Below are 24641 nucleotides of genomic sequence, written 5' to 3'. Positions count from 1 at the left end.
CGAGTTAAATAGCCTATCTTGTTGAACCCTATCACCTCTTAGAAGTACTCAAAGTGTAACAGATATAGAAAAATATAAGTGTGGGGTGGTTGGTTGAGCTGTTAAGTGGAATTAAGGGGACATGAAAAAAAGAGAAGCCTCAAAGTGGTGACAACTATTAAAAGAAAAAGTGTGCTTAAAGAATTAACACAATAATGTAATGGTGGAAGGAAGGTGTGACAAAGTTAAGAGCTTAAAAGTACACAATGTAGTGGAGTGCTTAGGGAGGTGTAGTCACTATACCCAAATGTATCCTACTCGTTCCGCAACCAATATTACAACAAAATAAAGTCCTATTTGATTCTAGACCGAATGAACTCGATTAGTCGAGTACTATACTACGGGCAAGCCTATGGTGTGTTGTTTGTGGCATAAGAATTTGTTCTGAGGGTGAGTGAAATGTTGTATTCGAATTACTCAGTGTGTGGTTTGTAAACGATATAAGTCTCTTTTGGAGTGAGTAGGCACATGATTCATGAAGAGAAGGTAAGTCTGGACCTCTGATTGAGAGTAGGAGAGCTGTTTAGGGGTATTGCGTGTCTAGAAAGGAGTCCACTCTTGAGGCGAGGAGGTTGCGCTGAAGTAATCTATCCATGTGAACTATTCTTGGTATAAGGAGTAGGGAAGTGACCCAATGACGATTAGGCCTATAGAGTGTGGTTTGTTGCTAGAGGACTAACAACGGTTTAGATGTGGGGTGTTGATAGTAGGCTATATAGACACTATTTACGCTCTAAATGTACCATACTTTATTGTTGTTTTCAAGGCAAAATGATAACAAAATACTCTAATTGGTGTTCTTTTGCTTTGCAGGAACTAATCCAAGTTAGGAAGAGACTATGGAGTGTTTTGGAGTCAATAATGTGGATATAAAGCCAATTAAGAAGAACTCAAACGAAAATAAGCAAGAAAGAGGCAAAAGAGGACTGGACAAGAGGCCACTGCGACCGCGGTAGGCCAAACGATTGAGGCAAAATAGTTGCATTTCCCGCGGTTGCGCCGCGTTCTGCCGCGGCCGCGGTCGACTGTGTAATCGCCCAGAAATTTTGGGACTAAAGTGTAAATTGGGGGAAACTTATCATAACCCTTTATAAACTCAACAAACTCGCCCAAGCAAAGGTTAACCTTGTTTTTAGACTGAATTGGAGGCAAGAACAAGTGTGAGAAGAGCAATCAACCATTAGAGTTTTTCAATCTTCTCTTTGTTATCTTTATTTGCACATTACGAATACTTTTGTGGTTTTATCTTGCTTTGCTATGAGTAGCTAATTACTTAGTCTAGGGTTTTGATGGAACCTATTGAGGATGAACTTTTTGTTCTATTAATATAGTTTGCTCGGTTCAATCTCTATTTGTTCAACTACGTTGTTGTTGTAGTTAATTGATAGGATCCTCAATTAGCGTGCCTATTTAGTATGTATTTCTCGGGAGAGAGTGCATATTTAGGTAATTGTTGAACAACACCACTCCCAAAGTATATGAGGAATCAATCACTGAAGGTTTAAAGGCGGGATTAGGGATAGCGAAGCCTTGGGTGCGATCTAAGTGAGCTGTAATTAGAGCCAGCTAGCGTAACTCGGGAGAGTATGTCTAGTAAATTGCCGTAATTACTCGGGAGAGATTTACGGTAGTAAGAGTGCTCATGATCGATAAAGATGATTATGCAAATCTGTATGAAACATAACAGGAAGAGATTCCATCAATAGGGGAAATCACAACCTTAGATCCTTCTCTTAATTGTTTACAACTCAATCATAGTTAGTTCTTAGTTTACTTAATTTCGTTCAGTTATAGTTAGTAAAATATCGTCAATTATTATTCAAAATATTCGGGAAGTTGATTACATAGAATTTAGTGAGCCTAGCAAGAGTAATTGATAGGTTAATTCCCTGTGGATTCGACTCTGGGCTAAATACTCGGATTATATTTGCAGCGACCGCTTTATCCTTTTTATAAGGCATAGTTGGGCATGATCAGATACACATGTATATTATGTATTACTAATTCACTAAATTGGACTACATTTGTTATAATTTCAACTCCTACTTTTTAGTGTGTTATTCAAGTTCAATAAGGAAAGCCAACTTTTGAATATGGAATGCAGGGTACAACATCTCACTAATATGAAGCCATTTCGTAGCTTCTATGAAGAAATCAAGAACCTGATGAAATATTAGCATTCACTTTCTAGTCACGAAGTTGTAAATAGTTGAACTTATTTTTCAAACGGCAGAAATGGACCGACTTGACTTCTGTACATTAGCTATAAAGATGACAATCAAAGTGCCTTCTGCAATTCAGCCTCTTCTTGGAACTGCATGAACTGGAAGCCCTTCATTGATGTGGAGTGTAAACATGGTTCTATAAGTTACTTCTTTCGTGTCATCGGATAATTTGAACCTGAAGAAATGCAGAAGAGCTGTAGCTAAAATCTTCATTTGTCGATAAGCAAAATCTTTGCCTAGACATATTCTTGGACCAGCCTGTAAATCAAATAAAACAACCAGTTAGAGAATGATAACATGATGCAGCCCTTGTGTGAAGGAAGATGTAGCAAAGCATGCAAACTACTATATATTCCGTTAGGTATCTACTAAAACTTGACATTTTTGAGCATAATCTCCTATTTTTCTAACTATACTTAACAACACACTATATAGCCTCAGTGATCATCTATATCAATTCGGGAGTCGCACTTATTAAGTATGAAAGTTTGATACTAACATGAAATGCTATGAATTTGAATGGTGACTCTGGCTGGAAAATCCCATCCTTCAACCATCTTTCAGGTCGGAAATCCTCAGCATCATTCCCCCAAATGTAAGGCATTCTCCCCATTGCATAGGAGATATAATAGACTCCATCTCCCTTTCTGATATGAAAGCCATCGGGAAGAACATCATCTGCATCCGCACATCTGCCATCCTGAATATTAACAAATAACACGTCACTATTACATATGATAAATATTCACGGATAGATACAAGAGAATAGAAATTATATGTAATTTGGTTTTGATTATGAAAAAGTTGCAGTTTCTTAAACGAAAGCTGTACCACTGGGACTGCAGGGTATAGCCTCAAGGTCTCTGTCAATGTTGCATGAAGATAATGCATTTTCTCTAGGACTTCTTCTGTGATACTTGCCACAAAATCGTCTGTACTTCCATTATCCTTTATGTTATTACCAATAACTTGTCTTATTTCCTCAACAACCTTTACTTGGATCAAGGGGTTCTTGCAAAGCATGTAGAAAAACCATGAAAGAGTATTAGCACTACTATCTTTGCCAGCAAGCATGAAATTCAGTATAATATCTCTGAGATACTGATCATTCATTTTCTCTGGATCCTTCTTGCTCTCTACCAGAAACCTTGAAAGTATGTCCTCCTTATCCATCTTGCACAACAGACAAAAGATTTATAATTATCTTAGACTCAAATAAGTTTAGAAAAATAGCTTTAACAACAACAAAAAAGGCCCGGTGTAATCCCACAAGTGGGGTCTGGAAGGGTAGGATGTGCGTAGCCTTACCCCTACCCTGGACGGACAGAGAGACTGTTTCCGATAGACCCTCAGCTAATGAAAAGATCGAAAAAATAGCTTCAGAAGATGAAAATGTTTCACTTCTAGCTCTCTTAACATTCTAATGATCACAATATAATCAGACTTACAGAATCTTCTTTCATTTCTAACTGTTTGCGCCTTGTTCTTATGAGTTCATCAACGAATTCCTGGATGTATTTGATGTTCCTTTTCAGGTGAAATTCAGAGCCAACGTTGAAGTATCTCTTAAGCTTCCAGAATGGATCGACATAGCGCCAGTATGTCAATTCATTCGAATCATCAAAGGCTTTGATGAAATTGTTATTATCTCCTCCTGATCCATCCAGGGAATTCAGATCAACTCCAAAACCAACTTTGAATATTGAATCCAGGGAGCTTTTCATTAGCAGTTCCTACAAATATGGTGCCATAGTCTATTAATAACAACTAATAAACTAGTGAAATAACCCTGATATTTGTTGAGGGCTTCAATGACTTACTTGCATATCAAAAACTTGGTTGGCAAGAGAGAAGTCAGAAACCTTGCTGACCAATTTGGTTGCTCTTTTTCTGAAAACTGTGCAGCTAAAGTCTCTCAAGACCCTAGCTGAGAACTCAAAGCTTGAAAGTTTTCTCTGTTGCTTCCATTTTTCACCATCTACGGCAAAAATCCCTTCGCCAAACAAGTCCCTTAGAACTTCTTGATTACGCTTGCCTTTTGAGTACTTGCTGAAGTTGGTCTTAAGAATATGTTCAATATTTCTTGAATCAGTTGTATATGTTTCACTCTGCTCCGGTGATAGAAGCCGGGAAGTAGGGGTTTTCTTAGCCACTTCTGTTTGATAATCATAGAGTCTGTTGAAGTAGAAGAGTTGATGAAACACGGTCCCTACCACTGGTGCATATTTGGGGTTTCTGATTGACTTACCAGCATAGATCCTTACTATTAAAACTAAAATGGGAGTGACACAAATGAATAAAAGGATCGCTATACAGGTGAAGATAGTATAGAGCATTTCCATTTTTACTAATAGGGTGCTAAATGGAGAGATGACAACTGTTTCTATATAGCTATCTAACACATATGCAAACAGAGGTGCCGTTGAATATAGGGGTTAAATTGAATATCCTTCGTTCAAAAATTACATAATGTGAAGTGGGGAAGAACGAATTCTTTTTGTTATATTTAAACGGCAAATACCTTAAACCACCATAAACCTGACTCAGATTATTAGTATTCTCTACGAATTATTCTCGATCTTAATTATCCCCTTAACTTGGCCTTTTGAGGGCTATTACCCTCTAGACGCTGATGTGGCAAAAAGTGTGGGTGCACTTGCCTTTCACGTAGATTTTTCTGTCTATGTGACATTTTTTTGAAAAATAAAATATTTTTTTACCCTTACTTTTTTAGATAAATTTTTTTTCGAATAAAATTTGGATATAAATACATTAATTAAGCTAAATATTTTTATTTGGCCAAAAATAATAAAGTTTTAGTTAATCTTTTTTTGAATTTGATCTGAAAATAAAGATTTATACAATTAAATAAATAGTCAAGGCATCTAAAAGTTATAAAAAATATAGAGTTAAAATAAAGAGTCATTGCATCAAAAGAAGAAATAAAAAGAGTGTACAATTGCACTTGTAATTTCTTGCAATTGTACACTCTTTTTATTTCTTCTTTTGATGCAATGACTATTTTTACTTTTTTTATTAAAATCTGTAAATAAAAATAAATTTAGAGCACCGTAATTTAGAGCTATATAAAAAATTATATCCAAAATAATTAATTTCAAACTATGTATTTTTTATAACTTTTTAGATGCCTTGACTATTTATTTCAATTGTATAAATCTTTATTTTTAGGTCAAATTCAAAAAAAGATTAACTGAAACTTTATTATTTTTGGCCAAATAAAAATATTTAGTCTAAATAATGTAGTTTTATCCAATTTTTATTATAAATTGTATTCGAAAAAATTATCTAAAAAGTAATATTCTTAAAAAGGTAAAAAAATATTTTATTTTTTAAAAAAAAATGCCACATAGACAGAAAAATTCACGTAGTAGGTGAGTGCACCCACACTTTTTGTCACATCAGCGTCTAGGGGGTAATGGCTCTCAACAGGCCAAGTTGAGGGAGGTAATTAATACCGGGCATAGTTCGGGGAGGATACTAATAATCTGAGCCAAATTTAGGAGTGGTTTAAGGTATTTAAACTATTGAATCGCCTTGTAATGGTAAGGTCTGTGTATGTTCTACCCTCCATTGGCTCCCCAGACCTCACTAGTGGGATTATACTGGGTTGTTGTTATTGTTGAATCACCTTGACATAAGTAAAAATTCTACAAGGAGTTCAAAAAATGCTTTAAGTTGTAGATTCAGTGGACGTTTGGACATAAAAATTGTAACATTCCAAAAAATGGTGAATTGTTTTTACGTGAAAATGATATTTGAAAATTAAAGTTGTGTTTGGACATGAATATAATTTTGGGATATTTTTAAATTTTTGTGAGTGATCTGAGTGAAAATTTTGAAAAATAACTTTTTGGAGTTTTTCAAATTTTGAAAAAATTTCAAAATTCATATTTAAGTGAAAATGAAATTTTATGGCTAAACACCGATTTCGAAAAAAAATAAATTTTTTTTGAAAAAAAGTAAAAGAATTCTTATGTCCAAACGGGCTCTCAAATTCCATTCCAGGAGAAGTAATTTTTTTTTTGTGAATTTGCTTGTATAAATTCCTAGCTCTATCATTGCATGCAAAGACAAATCCAGAAAATTGTTCACACGCGATCCGAGCAGCATTCGTGCTAAATAGAGTAAACAAGAGATATGCCCAAGAAACTTACACCAATCACTTTTTTTCTTGCTAAGAATTATCAAGCGAATATCTTAGAGGAATTGATTTGTATTCTTGCTGGGTAGGTGTCACGACCCCGGTTCGCCCTCCGTGAACCATCATGACAACACCTAGTCTCTACGACTAGGTAAGCCTAATTTGCAGAAGAAAATCAAAGTTTTGCCAAAGTAAACAATTTAAAACATAAACAAAGCAATAACAGTGTTTAAATGTGTCGCTCGCCATACACCATGCTTAACTCTCAATACCAAAACATAAATTCAAGACCCAAAAATCCACGAATCACAAGCTAAGATCAATAGTACATGGCTCTAACTCTGGAATATCTAATAAGAACAGAAAAAACAAAAGGGCTAAAATACGAAAACAGGAATAGAAAGGGACTTCTCGGTCTGCGGACGCGACAGATGTACCGCGAAGTCTCTAGAGCAGTCGCATCCTCAAGGATGATAGGCTTGAGTAGCGGTACCTGGATATGCACATGAAAAACATGCACAGAAGGGGCATGCGTACACCACAACGGTACTCAGTAAGTGCCAAGCCTAACCTCGGTTGGGTAGTGACGAGGAAGGTCAAGGCCCTACTGAGGTTAAATAAAATATAAAGATGACAGGATAAGATAAGGAGTACAATTGAGAATCTACAGTAAGAATCTATACAGGATAATAAGAGTACAATAACGGAAACAGAGATGTAGGCAAACCATAAGGAAGTACCACTAATAACAAGGATGATAACCGGAGATCTCTTGGTATCCCGAGGATCTCTTGGTATCCTCAATATATGCTAGGGATCTCTTGGTATCCTGAGGATCTCTTGGTATCCTCAATATATGCTAGGGATCTCTTGGTACCCCGAGGATGTCTTGGTATCCTCAATATATGCTAGGGATCTCTCGGTATCCCGAGGATGTCTTGGTATCCTCAATATATGCTAGGGATCTCTTGGTATCCTCAATATACGTGCTAGGGATCTCTTGGTATCCCGCACCTCAGTTCAGATCATAAATAGGTACAGGGGATCTCCCGGGATGCTGTCACGTAGTCCCGAAGTAAAAACACACAGCAGCAACACAAGAATACCCAATTAAGCTAAATTTCGTACCAAGTAAACAGTTAATTCTAGCCTAACATGCTTCATGTAATGCAATTAAGGCAGTTTAAGCAAATAGGCAATTAAGTCAACTAAACATGCTTTTCTAAACTAGCAATAGGCTAAATTCACAAGTAGAATAAAACAGGTGTGATGACCCAAAAGGTCATCACTTGTTTTAAAATGAAATTCGGTGTTCTAAGGCCTTAAAAACCTCATTTAGCATCACCTTGATTTGCGTGCGCAGTCCGGGCGTATAGCCAGAAAACCTAAATATGAAAATCTGTGAAAAATGACAAGTTTTGATTATAAATGAGCTAATTTGACTTCGGTCAATATTTTGGGTAAACAGACCCGGACCCATAATTCCACGGTCCCAGAGGGTCCATAGGAAAATATGAGACTTGGGCGTATGCCCGGAATCAAATTTCGAGGTCCCAAACCCGAGAAATGAATTTTTAAAGAAAAATTATTTTCTGAAATTGTTTAAAGAAATTTGAAATGAAATTTAATTAGAACATGACGATATCGGGCCCGTATTTTGGTTTCGACGCCCGGTACAGGTCTTATATATGATTTAAGACATTTCTATAAATTTGGTGAAAAACGAATGTCATTTGACGTGATTCGGACCTAAATTGCTAAAGTTGATGTTTAAATCCTTTGATTTTGAGGTTTAGATCGTTGTTATTTTGGCTATTTGATCGCACGGATAAGTTCTTATGAAATTGTTGAGTTAGTACGTGTGTTTGGTTAGGAGCCCCGAGGGCTCGGGTGTGTTTTTGATGTGATTCGGGAAGTTTAAACTTAAGAAAAGTTGCAGAATTTCTGCTACAGGTGCTCAGGCCTGTTGTTCATCGCGATCGTGTAGTCACTCTCGCCATCGCGTAAGGTAAATGGGGACAGGGGTGGATTTGTCCATCGCGAACGCGGAGGTTTGGGGGATTTGCTCATCGCGAATGCGACCTGTGTGACGCGAACGCGTAGCGTTAATTGGAGGGGGCTGGGATTTTGGTCGTTCTTCTACGCGAACGCGTAAGCTCGTCCGCGAATGCGAAGGTCAGGGGGTCAACCCTTCTCGAATGCATGGAAGAACTCGCGATCGCGTAAGTCCATTACTGGTAGCCCTTCGCGATCGCGACACTGTTCTCGCGAACGCGATGAACACTGTCGCCCGGCACTTAAAACGGTAGCCATTTCGGGATTTATTCGAAATTTCATAACTTCTTCATCTTAACTCCAAATTTGGCGATTTTTGAAAGAGGATTTCACCACAAATTCATAGGTATGTAATCTTAGACTCATTTTCTTTATTTTCCATCAACACCCATTAGATTTCTAGGCCTAAAACATGTGAATAACGGTAGAAATTTAGAGATTTGGGTAGAGTTAGAGCTTTTTGATTATTCATGATTTAGACCTCGTTTTGGGGTCGGATTTGAAAACAAATTGTATATTCGGGCTCGTGGGTGAATGAGTAATCGAATTTTGGTCCAAACCTCGTGTTTTGATCAAGCGGGCCTGGGGTCGATTTTAGAATTTTTGGGAAGAATGATTGGAAAGTTATAATTAAACATTGGAATTGGATTGTTTAGCATTTATTGATATTATTAAGTCGATTATGTATAGATTCGATTGGGTTGGAGCCAAATTTGAAAGGAAAAACGGTGTTTGAGGCTTGAGTTGGCCGTGGAAGTTCGAGGTAAGTGTTTGGTCTAAACTTAGCTTGAGGGATTAGGAGTTAAGTCCTATTTTCTATGTGGTAATTTTTGAGTACAACATATAGGCATGGTGACGAGTATCTATACATTGGTGTCTAGCATGACCGTGAGTCTTTATATTGTGAATATCATAATTTCGTTGTATCTTTCATGCCTTGATGATGATTTCTATATGTTGTGAAAAGATTGTGGAAGAAATTGTGACCTTTGAACATCGAGGAGCATTGGCTCAAGTTATATGACAAATTGTGAAAGTATATGAGATGATTGCACCCTTTGGAGCATTGGCTCAAGTGGTAAAGTGAGTTATGAAATAAAAGTGAAAGACAGAGAAAGAGTTATTAAAATGTTCCCTTGCCGGGATTTTAATGTTTAACTGTTGTTCCCTTGCATTTAACTACTTAATTGTTGTTCCCTTACCGGGATTTAATTGTTTAGTTGTTGTTCCCTTGCCAGGATTTCTATATGATCTGGTTTACTCCCTTAACCCTTGTTTGTGATTGTTGTTTGGGTGATGAATAGTGTTAAATCACGAAGGGTGATGCCGACGACATTGTTTGATATTATGAGGAAAGAGTGCAAAGCACGAAGGGTGATGTCTTGCCGCACGATGTATCATTCCGTGCCGATTTTATTGATTATATGGTGAGGAAAGAGAGTAAAAGCACGAAGGGTGATGTCGTGCACAGTTTTATTATATAATTTCTTTGGAGAGGACGAGAGTAAAAGCACGAAGGTTGATACCGTGCAAATTGTTGATTTCAGTTTCTTTGTTGATATTCGAGTTGTGTTGTTTCTTTCCTTACTTGATGCCTTTCTATTCATAACTATTATTTTCCCTACAACATGTTTCCCCATCCCGCATTGACTGGTTCTTTCTGTATTTTTTTTCCGCTATATATATTTAAACTGCACAGGTTTATTTGGTAGTCTGGTCCTAGCCTCGTCACTACTTCGCCGAGGTTAGGCTAGGCACTTGCCATCATATAGGGTCGGTTATGCTAATACTACACTCTACACTGTGTGCAGATCCAGGAGCAGCTTTCGGACAGTAGTTGGAGTGCTTCCTTCAGTCCACCCGGAGACCCAAGTTAGACCAGCAGGCGTCCGCAGGCCCTGACATCTCCCTCTATATCTATTCCCTGTTTTATTTTCTTTTGTTCAGAAACAGTGTATTGTATTTCTTCAGAACTTGTATGTAGTAACTCTTAGACAGTCTGTGACACTGTGACAACAGATTTTGGGTATTGAGGTTTTTTAAAAGTTGTAACAGACATAGCCTTAAGATATATAATTGTTGACTTCCGCTTATTTATTTAAAATTTCGCTGTTATCCTATTATCACCTTGTGTTTGTTAAAAAGAAGTAATATGAAAGTGTATCAAGTAGTTAAGGTTTGGCTTGCCTTGCTCCCATTAGTAGGCGCCATCACGACTCCCGAGGGTGGTAAATCCGGGTCGTGACAAGTTGGTATCAGAGCTCTAGGTTACATGGGTCTCACAGTTTGCAGGCAAATTTAGTAGAGTCTGAGGGATCGGTATGGAAATATCTGTATTTATCCCCCAGAGGCTACAGATTAAGGAAAAACTTCACATTTGTTCTGTCTTGTCGTGTGGTTCTGTTTCCCAATGCTAATTAAATTTTTACTCTGTTCTTTCGCAGATGGTGAGAACACGTGTTTCCTCATCCACCGCTCAAAAACCCGATCCCTTAGCAGCAGCTCTCACGAGGGGCAGAGGGCGAGGCCGATGCCGTGCTAGAGGCCGAGATAGGGGTAAAGCTCACCCCCGAGAAGCAGCACCAGTGGCGGAGCCTTAGGTTGACTTTGATGAGGAAGTTCCAGCCCCAGTAGTTCCGGTCGGCCCAGCTCAGGTCCCAGAGGGGTTTATTGCTACCCCAGTTCTTCAGGACGCTTTGGTCCGACTAGTGGGCCTCATGGAGAGTGTCACCCGAGCAGGCTTGCTTCCTGTAGCACCAGCCGTATCTCAGGCTGGAGGAGGGGCCCAGAATCCTGCTACTCGCACTCCTGAGCAGGTAGTTCCTCAAATTCAGACTCTAGAGGTTCAGCCAGTTGGAGCAGTACAGCCGGGTGTGGTAGCACAGGTTTGTGGCGGAGCAGCTATATCTACCGATGCTTTGTGGAGGCTGGATAGTAGGGCTGTCAAATTTGGCCCAAGCCCAAATGACCCGCCCAACCCGCCCAAGGTTGGGTTGGTTATTGACCCGCCCATTTATTGAACTTAGCCCATCTTGACCCAACCCATTTCAACCCATTTAAAGTTGGGCTAATTTTTAGCCCAAATTGATCCATGAGTAAGTTTGTCAAAATATCTTAGAAATAATTTTATTTTTTGTTTAATATTTTAAATATGACCATAACAAAAGCAAAAAAGCCTTATTTAGTAATTATACAATTTATAAGAAAATAAAACATATTAATTAAAGTTTAATAAGAGTTGATCGGGTTGGGTGACCCGAATTTTAACCCATCTTGACCCAACCCATCTTAGCCCAAGTAACTTTTGGGTGGGTCATTCGACCCGCCCAATTATTGACTCAACCCATTTTGACCCGCCCAAAATTGACCCAACACGCCCATTTGACACCCCTACTGGATAGGTTCACCAAGCTCTTCACTACTACTTTCAGCGGTGCATCTACTGAGGATCCCCAGAATTATCTAGACGGCTGCCACGAGGTTCTCAGGAACATGGGTATTGTTGAGACCAATGGGGTCAATGTTGCTACATTTCGCTTGTCTGGATCCGCCAAGACTTGGTGGAGGGATTATTGCTTAGCGAGACCAGCCGGATCGCCAGCCTTAACTTGGGAGTAGTTTGTACAGCTATTTCTGGAGAAGTTTCTCCACATTACTCAGAGAGAGGCCTATCGGAGGCAGTTTGAGCGCCTCCAGCAGGGTTCCATGATGGTTACCCAGTATGAGACCAGGTTCATCGATTTGGCTCGCCATGCTCTCATCATACTTCCTACCGAGAGAGAGAGAGAGAGTGATGAGGTTTATTGATGGTTTTATTCAGCCGATTCATCTTCAGATGGCTAGGGCCTAGGGAGGCTGGGAGTGAGATTACTTTTCAGGAGGCGGCCAATATGGCCCGTAGAGTTAAGATGGTTTTGTCACAAGGAGGCGGTCATGGGTCAGACAAGAGGCCCCTTCATTCAGGCCGATTCAGTGGCACCTCATCTGGAGGTAGAGATTCGTATGGTAGAGGCCATCCTCCAAGGCCCTTTCAGTCAGCACTCCAAGTTTCTCATGGTACTTCAGGTGGTCGTGGTCCTCAGATGCATTATTCTGATCAGCAGTCCTACAATGCACCACCTGCTCCTATTAGTGCACCCCCGCTTCAGAGTTTTCGGGGTGGCTATTCAGGTCGTCAAGGCCAGCAGTCTCAGCAGCCGAGGGCTTGTTACACTTGTGGTGATCCAGGTCACATTTGCCAGGTTTTGCCCTCGAGCACCGAGTAACTCTTAGCACCAGGGTTCTCGTGCTATGGTACAGGCACCAGGTGTTCCACAGCCCGCCCAGCTAGCTAGAGGTGGGGGTAGAGGTGCTAGAGGTAGAGGTAGAGGCACTAAAGGTGGAGCTTAGGCTACCAGGGGTGGAGGCCAGCCAGCAGTAGGCCGTCCTAGAGAGGTAGTTCAGGGTGGTGGGGCCCAACCCCGATGTTACACCCTTCCTGCCAGGCCTGAGGCTGAGGCTTCAGATATATTCATTACAAGTACTATTCTGGTTTGTGATAGAGATGCTTCTATGTTATTTGATCCAGGATCTACCTACTCGTATGTGTCATCTTATTTTGCACTGTATCTGGTCATGCCTAGTGATTCATTGAGTGTTCCTGTTTATATGTCTACACCGGTGGGTGATTCTATTGTGGTAAATTGAGTCCATCGTTCTTGTATTGTGGTGATTGGGGGTCTTGAGACTCGTGTGGATTTGTTGCTTCTAGACATGGTCGATATCGATGTTATATTGGGGATGGATTGGTTATCACCTTACCACACTATCTTGGACTGTCATGCCAAGACTGTGACCTTAGCCTTATCGGGTTTGCCTCGTTTAGAGTAGAGAGGGACTCCTGGTCATTTTACCCGCAGTGTTATCTCGTATGTGAAGGCTCGGCATATGGTCGAGAAGGGGTGTTTTCCCTATTTGGCATATGTTCGTGATTCTAGTGCTGAGGTTCCTTCTGTTGATTATGTGCCCGTTGTTCATGAGTTTCCTGATGTTTTCCCTTCAGACCTACCGGGTATGCCACCCAACAAAGATATTAACTTTTGCATTGATTTGGCTCCGAGCACTCAGCCCATTTCTATCCTGCCGTATCGTATGGTCCCGCTAGAGTTGAAAGAGTTGAAGGAACAGTTGCAAGACTTGCTTGAGGAGGGTTTCATTAGACCCAGTATTTCGCCTTGAGGTGCGCCGATGTTGTTTGTTAAGAAAAAGGAAGGGTCAATGAGAATATGTATTGATTACCGACAGTTGGACAAGGTTACAATCAAGAATAAGTATCCATTGCCAAGGATTGATGATTTATTCGATCAGCTTCATGGTGCTTAGGTATTTTCAAAGATTGATTTGAGATCTGGCTACCATCAGTTGAGGATTAGGGCATCCGATGTCCCTAAGATAGCATTCTCCACTCGGTACGGGCATTATGAGTTCTTGGTTATGTCATTCAGGTTGACAAATGCCCTAGCAACCTTTCTGGATTTGATGAACTGAGTGTTAAGGCCTTACTTGGATTTGTTCGTGATAGTCTTCATTGATGATATTTTGATATATTCTCACAGCCGGGAGGAGTACGAGAAGCATCTCAGAGTGGTTCTTCAAACTCTGAGGGATAGTCAGCTGTATGCCAAATTTTCAAAGTGTAAGTTCTGGTTGAGTTTAATTGCATTCCTGGGTCATGTCGTATCAGCAGAGGGTATTCAGGTTGATCCGAAGAAGATTGAGGCAGTCAAGAACTGGCCTAGACCAGCATCAGCTACAGAGATTCGGAGTTTCTTAGGATTGGTAGGCTACTATCGTCGGTTCGTGGAGGGGTTCTCATCTATCACATCCCCGATGACCAGGTTGACCCAGAAGGTGCCCAGTTTAGATGGTCGGACGAGTGTGAGGCGAGCTTTCAAAAGCTCAATACAGCTCTAACTACGACACCTATATTGGTTTTGCCCACATGTTCAAGGCCTTATACAGTTTATTGTGATGCATCTCGTATTGGACTTGGTGCAGTGTTGATGCAGGATGACAAAGTCATTGCCTATGCTTCGCGGCAGTTGAAGATTCATGAGAAGAACTATCTGGTTCATGATTTGGAGTTGGCAGCCATTGTTCACGCATTGAAGATTTGGAGGCATTATCTGTATGACATGGCATGTGAGGTGTTCACGGATCACAAGAGTCTTCAGTATTTGTTCAAGCAAAATGAGTTGAATTTGAGGCAAATAAGGTGGTTGGAGTTGTTGAAAGATTATGATATCACTATCTTATATCATCCGGGGAAGGCCAATGTGGTGGCCGATGCTTTGAGTAGGAAGTCAGCCAGTATAGGCAGTCTTGCTTATATTCCGGTCGGTGAAAGGCCACTTGCTTTGGATGTTCGGGCTTTGGCCAATCAGTTCGTGAGGTTGGATGTTTCTGAGCTCAGCCGTGTGTTAGCTTTCACAGTCGCTTGTTCTTCATTATTGGAGCGTATCCGAGATCGGCAATATGATAATCCCTATTTGTGTGCAACACGGAGGTGCCAAGCAGGTTACCTTAGGTGATGATGGTGTTTTGAGATTGCAGGATCGAGTATGTGTGCCTAATGTAGATGGGCTTCGAGAGTTGATTTTAGAGGAAGCCCATGCTCCCGGTACTCCATTCATCCGGGCGCCGTAAAGATGTATCAAGATTTGCGGAAACATTATTGGTGACGTAGGATGAAGAAGGATATTGTTGCATATGTGGCTCGGTGTTTGAATTGTCAGCAGGTTAAGTATGAGCATCAGAGGCCTGGTGGTTTGTTTCAGAGGATTGAACTTACCGAGTGGAAGTGGGAGTGGATCACTATAGATTTCGTTGTTGGACTCTCGCAGACATGGAGGAAGTTCGACGCAGTATGGGTCATTGTTGATAGGCTGGCCAAGTCAGCGCATTTCATTCCTGTGGCAGTCTCCTATTTATCCGAGAGGTTAGTTGAGATCTATATCCGGGAGATTGTTCGTCTTCATGGTGTGCTTGTGTCTATCATTTCAGACCGAGGTACGTAATTTACCTCGCATTTCTGGAGAGCAGTTCAGCGAGAGTTGGGCACTCAGGTTGAGTTGAGTACAATATTTCATCATCAGATGGACGGGCATACTGAGCGAACTATTCAGATTTTGGAGGATATGCTCCGAGCTTGTGTTATTGACTTTGTAGGCTTGTGGGATCAGTTTTTGCCTTTAGCGGAGTTTGCCTACAACAACAGCTACCAGTTCGAGTATCAAGATGGCTCCTTATGAGGCTTTATATGGTAGGCAGTGTCGATCTCCGATTGGATGGTTTGAGCCGGGAGAGGCTCGGTTGTTGGGTACGGATCTAGTTCAGGAGGCCTTGGACAAGGTCAGGATTATTCAGGATAGGCTTCGTACAGCTCAGTCTAGGCAAAAGAGTTATGCAGACCGCAAGGTTCGAGATGTGTCTTTTATGGTCGGTGAGCGGGTGTTGCTCTGAGTGTCGCCTATGAAGGGCGTAATGAGATATGGAAAGAAGGGCAAGCTTAGCCCTAGGTTCATTGGTCCATTTGAGATACTTGATCGAGTGGGAGAGGTGGCTTATAGACTTGCATTGCCGCCGAGCTTATCAGTCGTACATCTAGTGTTTCATGTGTCCATGCTTCGGAAATATCACGGCGATCCATCCCACGTGTTAGATTTCAGCACTGTCCAATTAGGCAAGGACTTGTCTTACGAGGAAGAGTAGGTGCATATCCTAGACTGACAGGTTCGTCAGTTGAGGTCGAAGAGTTTTCCTTCTGTTCGTGTTCAGTGGAGAGGCCAGCCTCCTGAGGCATTGACCTAGGAGTCCGAAGGTCATCACTTGTTTTAAAACGAAATTCGGTGTTTTGAGGCCTTAAAACCTCATTTAGCATCACCTCAATTTGCGTGCGCAGTCCAGGCGTGTAGCCGGAAAGCCTAAATATGAAAATCTATGAAAAATGACAAGTTTTGATTATAAAATGAGCTAATTTGACTTCGGTCAACATTTTAGGTAAACGGACCCGAACCTGTGATTTGACGGTCCTGGATGGTCTGTAGGAAAATATGGGACTTGGATGTATGATTTGGACTTAAATTGCTAAAGGTGATGTTTTATGAAGTTTGAGAAAAATCCTTTGATTTTGAGGTTTAAATCGTTGTTATTGAGGTTATTTTGGCGATTTGATCGCACAGATAAGTTCGTATGATGTTGTTGAGTTAGTACGTGTATTTGGTTAGGATCCCCAAGGGCTCGGGTGTGTTTTGGATGTGATTTGGGAAATTTAAACTTAAGAAAAAGTTGCAGAATTTCTGCTACAGGTGCTCAGGCCTGTTATTCATCGCGATCGCGTAGTCACTCTCGCGATCGCGTAGTCACTCTCGCGATTGCGTAAGGTAAATGGGGACAGGGGTGGATTTGACCATCGAGAACGCGGAGCAACAGTCACGAACGCGGAGCTTTGGGGGATTTGCTCATCGCGAACGCAGCCTGTGTGACAGGAGCGCCTAGCGTTAATTGGAGGGGGCTGGGATTTTGGTCGTTCTTCTACGCGAACGCATAAGCTCGTCCGCGAACGCGAAGGTTAGGGGGGTAAACCCTTCGCGAACGCGTGGAAGAACTCGCGATCGCGTAAGTCCATTACTGTCAGCCCTTCGTGATCGCGACAGTGTTCTCGCGAACGCGATGAACACTGTCGCCCAACATTTAAAACAGTAGCCATTTCGAGATTTATTCAAAATTTATCTTCATCTTAACTCCAAATTGGGCGATTTTTGAAAGAGGATTTCACCACAAATTCATAGGTATGTAATCTTATACTCATTTTCTTCATTTTCCATCAACACCCACTAGATTTCTAAGCCTAAAACATGTGAATAAGGGTAGAAAATTAGGGATTTGGGTAGATTTTTGATTATTCATGATTTAGACCTCGTTTTTGGGTCGGATTTGAAAACAAATTATATATTCGGGCTCGTGGTTTTGTCGCACGATGTATCATTTCGTGCCGATTTTATTGATTATATGGTGAGGAAAGAGAGTAAAAGCACGGAGGGTGATGTCGTGCAAACTTTTATTATATAATTGCTTTGGTGAGGACGAGAGTAAAAACACGAACGGTGATGCCGTGCAAATTGTTGATTTCAGTTTCTTTGTTGATATTCGAGTTGTGTTGTTTCTTTCCTTACTTGATGTCTTTCTATTTAGAACTATTATTTTCCCCACAACATGTTTCCCCCTCCCACATTGACTGGTTGTTTCTGTATTTCTTTTACGCTATATATATTTAAAGTGCACAGATTTATTTGGTAGTCTGGTCCTAGCCTCGTCACTACTTCGCCGAGGTTAGGCTAGACACATTCCAGCACATGGGGTCGGTACTATACTCTGCACTGTGTGCAGATCGAGGAGCAACTTTCGGACAGTAGTTGGAGTGCTTCCTTCAGTCCACCCAGAGACCCAAGCTAGACCTGCAGGCGTTCGCAGGCCCTGGCGTCTCCCTCTATCTCTATTCCCTGTTTCATTTTGTTTTGTTCAGAAATAGTGTATTGCATTTCTTCAGACCTTGTATGTAGAAACTCTTAGATAGTCTGTGACACTGTGACACCAGATTTTGGGTATTGAGGTTTCTTAAAAGTTATACAAGACGTAGCCTTAAGATATATAATTGTTGACTTCCACTTATTTATTTAAAATTTCATTGTTATCCTATTATCACCTTGTGTTTGTTAGAAAGAAGCAATATGAAAGTGTAGCAAGTAGTTAAGGTTTGGCTTGCCTAGCTCCCATTAGTAGGCGCCATCACGACACCCAAGGGTGGAAAATCCGAGTCGTGACAACAGGAAAAAAGAACTCAGTTGAAATACTTAAGGAAAAACCAGATTTTCAACAATTAGCTCAAGTACGCACTCGTCACCTCACATACAATGCATTTCAATTATCAAATATATCATATCCTAAGGGAAAGGTCCCCCACACAAGGTTAGACAAGCCACTTACCTCGAACCAGCTCAAAAATTAATCTGGAAGCACGCTCTTGCCACGAGTACTCGACTTCAAATGGCTCAAATCTATTCAATTCAATTTTATATTGTAAATAACACTTCAAGTAACTGATTCTACAATTAAATTCTAAACTAATACGCGAAATTAGCTAAAATAACCAAAATGCCCCTCGGGCCCACGTCTCGGAATTGGGCGAAATTTACATTTTCAGAAATATCGTACTCTCATGAGTCTATACATTATAAGAATACTGAAATCAGAGTCCAAACGACCCCTCAAATCCTCATTTAAAGGTCTCTTAAACTCAAGCCCTAATTACTCATTTTCCCCAAATTCTTCACCACTAATTAGGTCGTTAATCACATAAAAACGGGTGATGAAGTCAAAAATGTTACCTCTAAGTGATCCCCCTTGAATCCCTCTTCAACCCTCTTCAAAAAGCTTCAAAATCGCATAACAATGGAGGAACCTAGGCTAAAATTCGCGAAATAAACCTTCTAAAACATTTTGCCCAGGCATTTAATTCCTTCTTCGCAAACGCGGTCAAGGCCTCACGTTCGCGAAGCACAAAAATGACGTTGACCAAATGTCCTCTTATGCGAATGCGACAAGGCCCTCGCGAATGCGATGATTTACCCAGACAAGCCTTCGCGAACGCGTTCCTCTCATCGCGAACGCAATAAGTAAATTCTACTGGGCCAATTTTCCTCCTACGCGAACGCGAAGCCCAATCACGAACGCGATTCACAAGTATCCAGTCCTTCGCGAACGTGGAGCCTTCCTCGCGAACGCGAAGGCTAAAATTTCATTAACCTCCACTGACTCTTCGCGAACGCGAGGGTCCACTCGCGAACACGAAGAGTAAATATCTGCAACAGCTGAACCTGCAATTCTGCAACTTTTTAACAACTAAAAATGATCCGTTGAGCATCCGAAACACACCCGAGGCCCCCAGGACCTCAACCAAAGGCATCAAAATATCCTAAAACCTTATTCAAACTTGTACCAATCTTCAAAACACCTCAAACGACAATAAATCAACCAAAACACATCTAATTCAAGCCTAAGTTTTCCAAAATCTTCCGAATTACGCTTTTTATCAAAAACCCAACCAAACCACCTCCGAATGACCTGGAATTTTGCACTCACATCCCAAATGACATAAAGGAACTATTGCAACTCTCAGAATTCCATTCCGACCCTCAGATCAAAATCTCACTATCGAACTGAAAACTTCAAAAATTCAACTTTCGGCGTTTCAAACCTAAATTAGCTACGGACTTCTAAAACACAATCCGACCACGCTCCTAACCCCGAAATCACCCAACAGAGATAACGGAACCATCGTATTTCCATTCCGAGGCCGTCTTCATACTGTTCCGACTACGGTCAACTTTCCAACACTTAAGCTCTCTTTAAGGAGTAAGTGTCCCAAAACTCTCCGAAACTCAAAACCGAACATCCCGGCAAATCGAAATAGCAAAAATGAACTTGGGAAAGCAGTTAATAGGGGATCGGGGCGTTAATTCTTAAGACGACCGGCCGGGTCGTCATAGCCTCCTACATTTAAACATTCATCTGTCCTCGAACGAGCATAGAGACATACCTGAAGTAGTGAAAAGATGAGGGTAACGACTGCACATATCCTGCTCGATCTCCCAGGTCGCCTCCTCAACCGGCTGGCCCCGCTATTGAACTTTTACTAATGCAATGTTCTTTGACCTCAGCTTTCTAACCCGCCTGTCCAATATTGTCACTGGCTCCTCACTATAGAATAGATCCTTGTCCAACTGGACTGAACTGAAATCCAACACGTGCGACGGATCACCGTGATACCTCCGGAGCATCGAAACATGAAATATCGGATGAACTCCTGCCAAGCTGGGAGGTAAGGAAAGCTTATAAGAAACCTCCCCAACATGCCTCAATATCTCAAAAGGGCCCATAAACCTCGGGCTCAACTTCCCTTTCTTCCCGAATCTGATAACACCCTTCATAGGCGAAACCCAAAGCAGAACCCGCTCTCCAACCATATAGGAAACATCACGAACCTTTCGGTCCGCGTAACTCTTCTGTCTGGACTGGGCTGTACGGAGTCTATCCTGAATTACCTTAACCTTCTCCAAAGCATCTTGAACTAAATCCGTGCCCAATAATCTAGCCTCACCCAGCTCAAACCATCCCATCAGGGATCTACACTGTCTCCCATATAAAGCCTCATACGATGCTATCTGAATGCTGGAGTGATAGCTATTCTTGTAAGAAAACTCCGCCAATGGCAAGAACTGATCCCAAGACCCTCCAAACTCAATCACACATGCACGAAGCATATCCTCAAGAATCTGAATAGTGCGCTCGGACTGTCCGTCCGTCTGAGGGTGAAATGTTATACTCAACTCTACCCGAGTACCCAACTCACGCTGAACGGCCCTCTAAAACCGTGATATGAATTGAGTACCTCTATCTGAAATAATGGAAACTGGAATACCATGTAGACGAACAATCTCCCGGATATAAATCTCTGCCAACCGCTCCGAAGAATAAGTAGTACACATAAGAATGAAATGAGCGGACTTGGTCAGCCGGTCCACAATCATCCAAATAGCATCAAACTTCCTCAAAGTCTGTGGGAGTCCAACTACAAAGTCCATGGTTATCCACTCCCACTTCCACTCCAGAATCTCTATCTGTTGAAGCAACCCGCCCAGTCTCTGGTGCTCATACTTTACCTACTGACAGTTGAGACACTGAGTTACGAACCCAACTATATCTTTCTTCATCTGCATCCACCAATAGTGCTGCCTCAAATCCTAATACATTTTCGCAGCACCCGGATGGATGGAATACCGCGAGCTATGGGCCTTATCCAGAATCAACTCTCGAAGCCCATCAATATTGGGTACACAAATCCGACCCTGCATTCTAATACCCCATCATCACCAATAGTCACATCTCTGGCATCACCGTGCTGAACCTTGTCCTTGAGGACAAGCAAATAAGGGTTATCATACTGCCGCTCCCTGATACGATCAAATAAGGAAGACTGAGAAACCACACAAGCTAGAACCCAACTAGGCTCCAAAAGATCCAATCTCACAAACTGGCTGGCTAAGGCCTGAACATCCATCGCCATAAGCCTCTCTAATACTGGTAAATAAGCCAAACTCCCCAAACTCTCCGCCCAGCGACTCAAGGCATCAGCCACTACATTGGCCTTACCCAAGTGATACAAAATAGTGATGTCATAATTCTTCAGTAACTCTAACCACCTCCTCTGGCGCAAATTTAGATCCTTTTGCTTGAACAAGTGCTGCAAGCTCCAATGGTCAGTATAAATCTAATAGGGAACCTCATATAAATAATGGCGCAAATCTTCAGGGCGTGAACAATGGCAGCTAACTCGAGGTCGTGAACAAGGTAGTTCTTCTCATGTATCTTCAACTGTCTGGACGCGCAGGCAATCACCCTACCGTCCTGCATCAACACCACACTGAGGCCAACCCTCGAGGCATCACAATAGACCGTATAAGACCCCGAACCTGTAGGCAGTATCAAAATTGGGGTTGTGGTCAAAGCTGTCTTGAGCTTCTGAAAGCCCGCCTCACACTCCTCCGTCAATTGGAATGGAGCACCCTTCTGGGTCAACCTGGTCATAGAGGCCGCAATCGATGAAAACCCCTACACAAAACAACGGTAGTAACCCGCCAAACCAAGGAAACTGCGGATCTCGGTAGTTGAGGATGGTCTGGGCCAACTCTGCACAACCTCTATCTTTTTCAGATCCACTCGAATACCCTCACTCGATACCACGTGGCCTAAGAATGCCACTGAATCCAACCAAAACTCACACTTCGAGAACTTAGCATATAACTTCTTCTCTCTCAGAGTTTGAAGCACAGTCCTCAGGTGCTGCTCATGATCTTCCCGACTCCAGGAATACGCCAGAATATCATCAATAAAGACAATGACAAACGAGTCAAGATACGGCCGAAACACACTGTGCATCAAATGCATAAAGGCTGTTAGGACATTGGTCAGCCCAAATGACATAACAAGGAACTCGTAATGACCATACCGAGTCCTGAAAGCAGTCTTCGGGATATCTGGCTCCCGAATCTTCAACTGATGGTAACCTGAGCGCAAATCAGTCTTAGAAAACACCCGCGCGCCCTGAAGCTGGTCAAATAAATCATCAATACGAGGCAAAGGATAACAGTTCTTCACTATAACCTTGTTCAACTGGTGATAATCAATACACATACGCATAGAACCATCCTTTTTCTTCACAAACATGATAGGAGCACCCCAAGGTGAAACACTGGGTCAAATAAAACCCTTATCAAGCAATTCCTGTAACTGATCTTTCAACTCCTTCAACTCAGGAAGAGCCATACGATACAGAAGGATAGAAATAGGCTGAGTGCCCGGCAATAGATCAATGCCGAAATCAATATCTCTATCAGGCGGCATACCTGTAAGATCAACTGGAAACATATCGGGAAAGTCCCGTACTACTGGGATTGAATCAACTAAAGGGGTATCAATACTAACATCTCTCACGTAAGCTAAATACACGTCACACCCATTTTCAACCATATGCTAAGCTTTAAAAAAAGAAATAACTCTATTGGGAGTGTGATCTAAAGTACCTTTCCACTCAACACGCAGTACACCTGGCATAGCCAGCGTCATGGATTTGGTGTGACAATCAAGAATAGTATAATAGGGTGACAACCAGTCCATGCCCAAGATAATGTCAAAATCTACCATGCTGGGCAACAATAAATTGACTCTGGCGTCAAACCACTAAGAGCAACCAAACACGATCGATAAAGCGATACACAACAAGAGAATCTCCCACATGAGTAGAAACATACACAGGAAAACTCAAAGAATCCCGAGATACACCCAAATGCGGAGCAAAATAAGAAGACACATAAGAATAAGTGGATCCTGGATCGAATAGAACCGATGCATGTCTGTGACAAACCAGTATAATACCTGTGATAACAGAATTGGAGGCAACAACCTCGGTACGGGTAGTAAGGGCATAGTATCTGGCCTGGCCTCCCCCTCTAGGGTGAACTCTACCTCCCCGACCTCCACCTCTAGCTGGCTGAGTAGGTGGGTAGCAACTGGAGCTGTAACCATAGCCTAAGAACTCTGTGGGGGCACGTTGTGGCTGAGAAGTCTGTGGAGGTGCAATCCTCCCAAGTCTAGGGCAATCCCTCACCACGTGGCGTGTGTCACCACACTCAAAACAAGCTATGGGAGGATGTGGAAGTTGTGACTGGCTCGGACCATGTCTGCTGGGCTGACCTCTGAAAGCACCCCGCGCAGGAGGCGCGCTAGAAACCAGAGGTGCATAATAAGGCTCCTGAGGCCTAGGAGGAGCTGGAGCACTACTGGCTGCTGGAAGAGCTGAATGAACAAGACGACTCATATAACCCCTACCATGATGACCTGCAGTTGGGGTACGGGCACCAAAATAATGGCCCGACTCTTGAGACCTCTTGGCATCCCTCTACTCTTTCTCCCTAGCATGCATACCCTCAATCCTCCTAGCAATGCTCACCACCTGCTAATAAGAAATATCCATCTCTAACTCACGAGCCATGCTAGATCTGATGCTGGAAATAAGGCCCTCAATAAACCGGTGAACCCTCTCGCAGACAGTAGAAACCAAGGTTGGTACATGCCTAGCCAAACTGGTCTAACGGACAGCATACTCTGAAACAGTCATAGCACCCTGGCGTAAATGCTCAAACTCTGCGCGCCATGCATCCCTGAGGATTTGAGGAACATACTCCCTCAGGAACATATCTGAAAACTTATCCCAAGTCAGTGAAGCAGCCTCATCTGGACTGTCTAACTTGTAGGTGCGACACTCATAGGCGGCTCCTCGAAGCTGGAAGGTAGTAAAAGAAACCCCGCTCGATACTAAGATACCCATGGTATGGAGAATGCGGTAACAATCATCAAGAAATCCCAGAGCATTCTCCGATGCTAGACCACTAAATACAGGAGGCTTGTACTTCTTGAACCTCTCAAGCCTCAGCTGCTCATCCTCGAAAGCCGATGCCCTGTCCTCGAGATGAACTGGCACTGTAGGCGGTACATGAATAATCTCA

General features: G+C 42.0%; 1 protein-coding gene across 1 annotated transcript; it reads right to left on the bottom strand.

Moving 5' to 3' along the window:
- Positions 1 to 2202: 2202 nt before the first annotated feature.
- LOC104226214 (cytochrome P450 704C1-like) lies at positions 2203 to 4695 on the bottom strand. The gene is made up of 5 exons (XM_009778140.2): positions 4085 to 4695; positions 3713 to 3997; positions 3096 to 3437; positions 2764 to 2964; positions 2203 to 2522 (listed from the first exon to the last, which is right to left on the bottom strand). Exons 1-5 carry the CDS (start codon positions 4604 to 4606, stop codon positions 2337 to 2339), a joined length of 1536 nt encoding a protein of 511 aa, XP_009776442.1. The 5' UTR covers positions 4607 to 4695; the 3' UTR covers positions 2203 to 2336.
- Positions 4696 to 24641: the final 19946 nt, after the last annotated feature.

This window comes from Nicotiana sylvestris, chromosome 1 (assembly GCF_000393655.2).
Source record: "Nicotiana sylvestris chromosome 1, ASM39365v2, whole genome shotgun sequence".
Classification (NCBI taxonomy): Eukaryota; Viridiplantae; Streptophyta; class Magnoliopsida; order Solanales; family Solanaceae; genus Nicotiana; species Nicotiana sylvestris.
The sequence above is the reverse complement of the archived record's forward strand: the minus strand, read 5'-3'. Positions and strand labels throughout refer to the sequence as shown.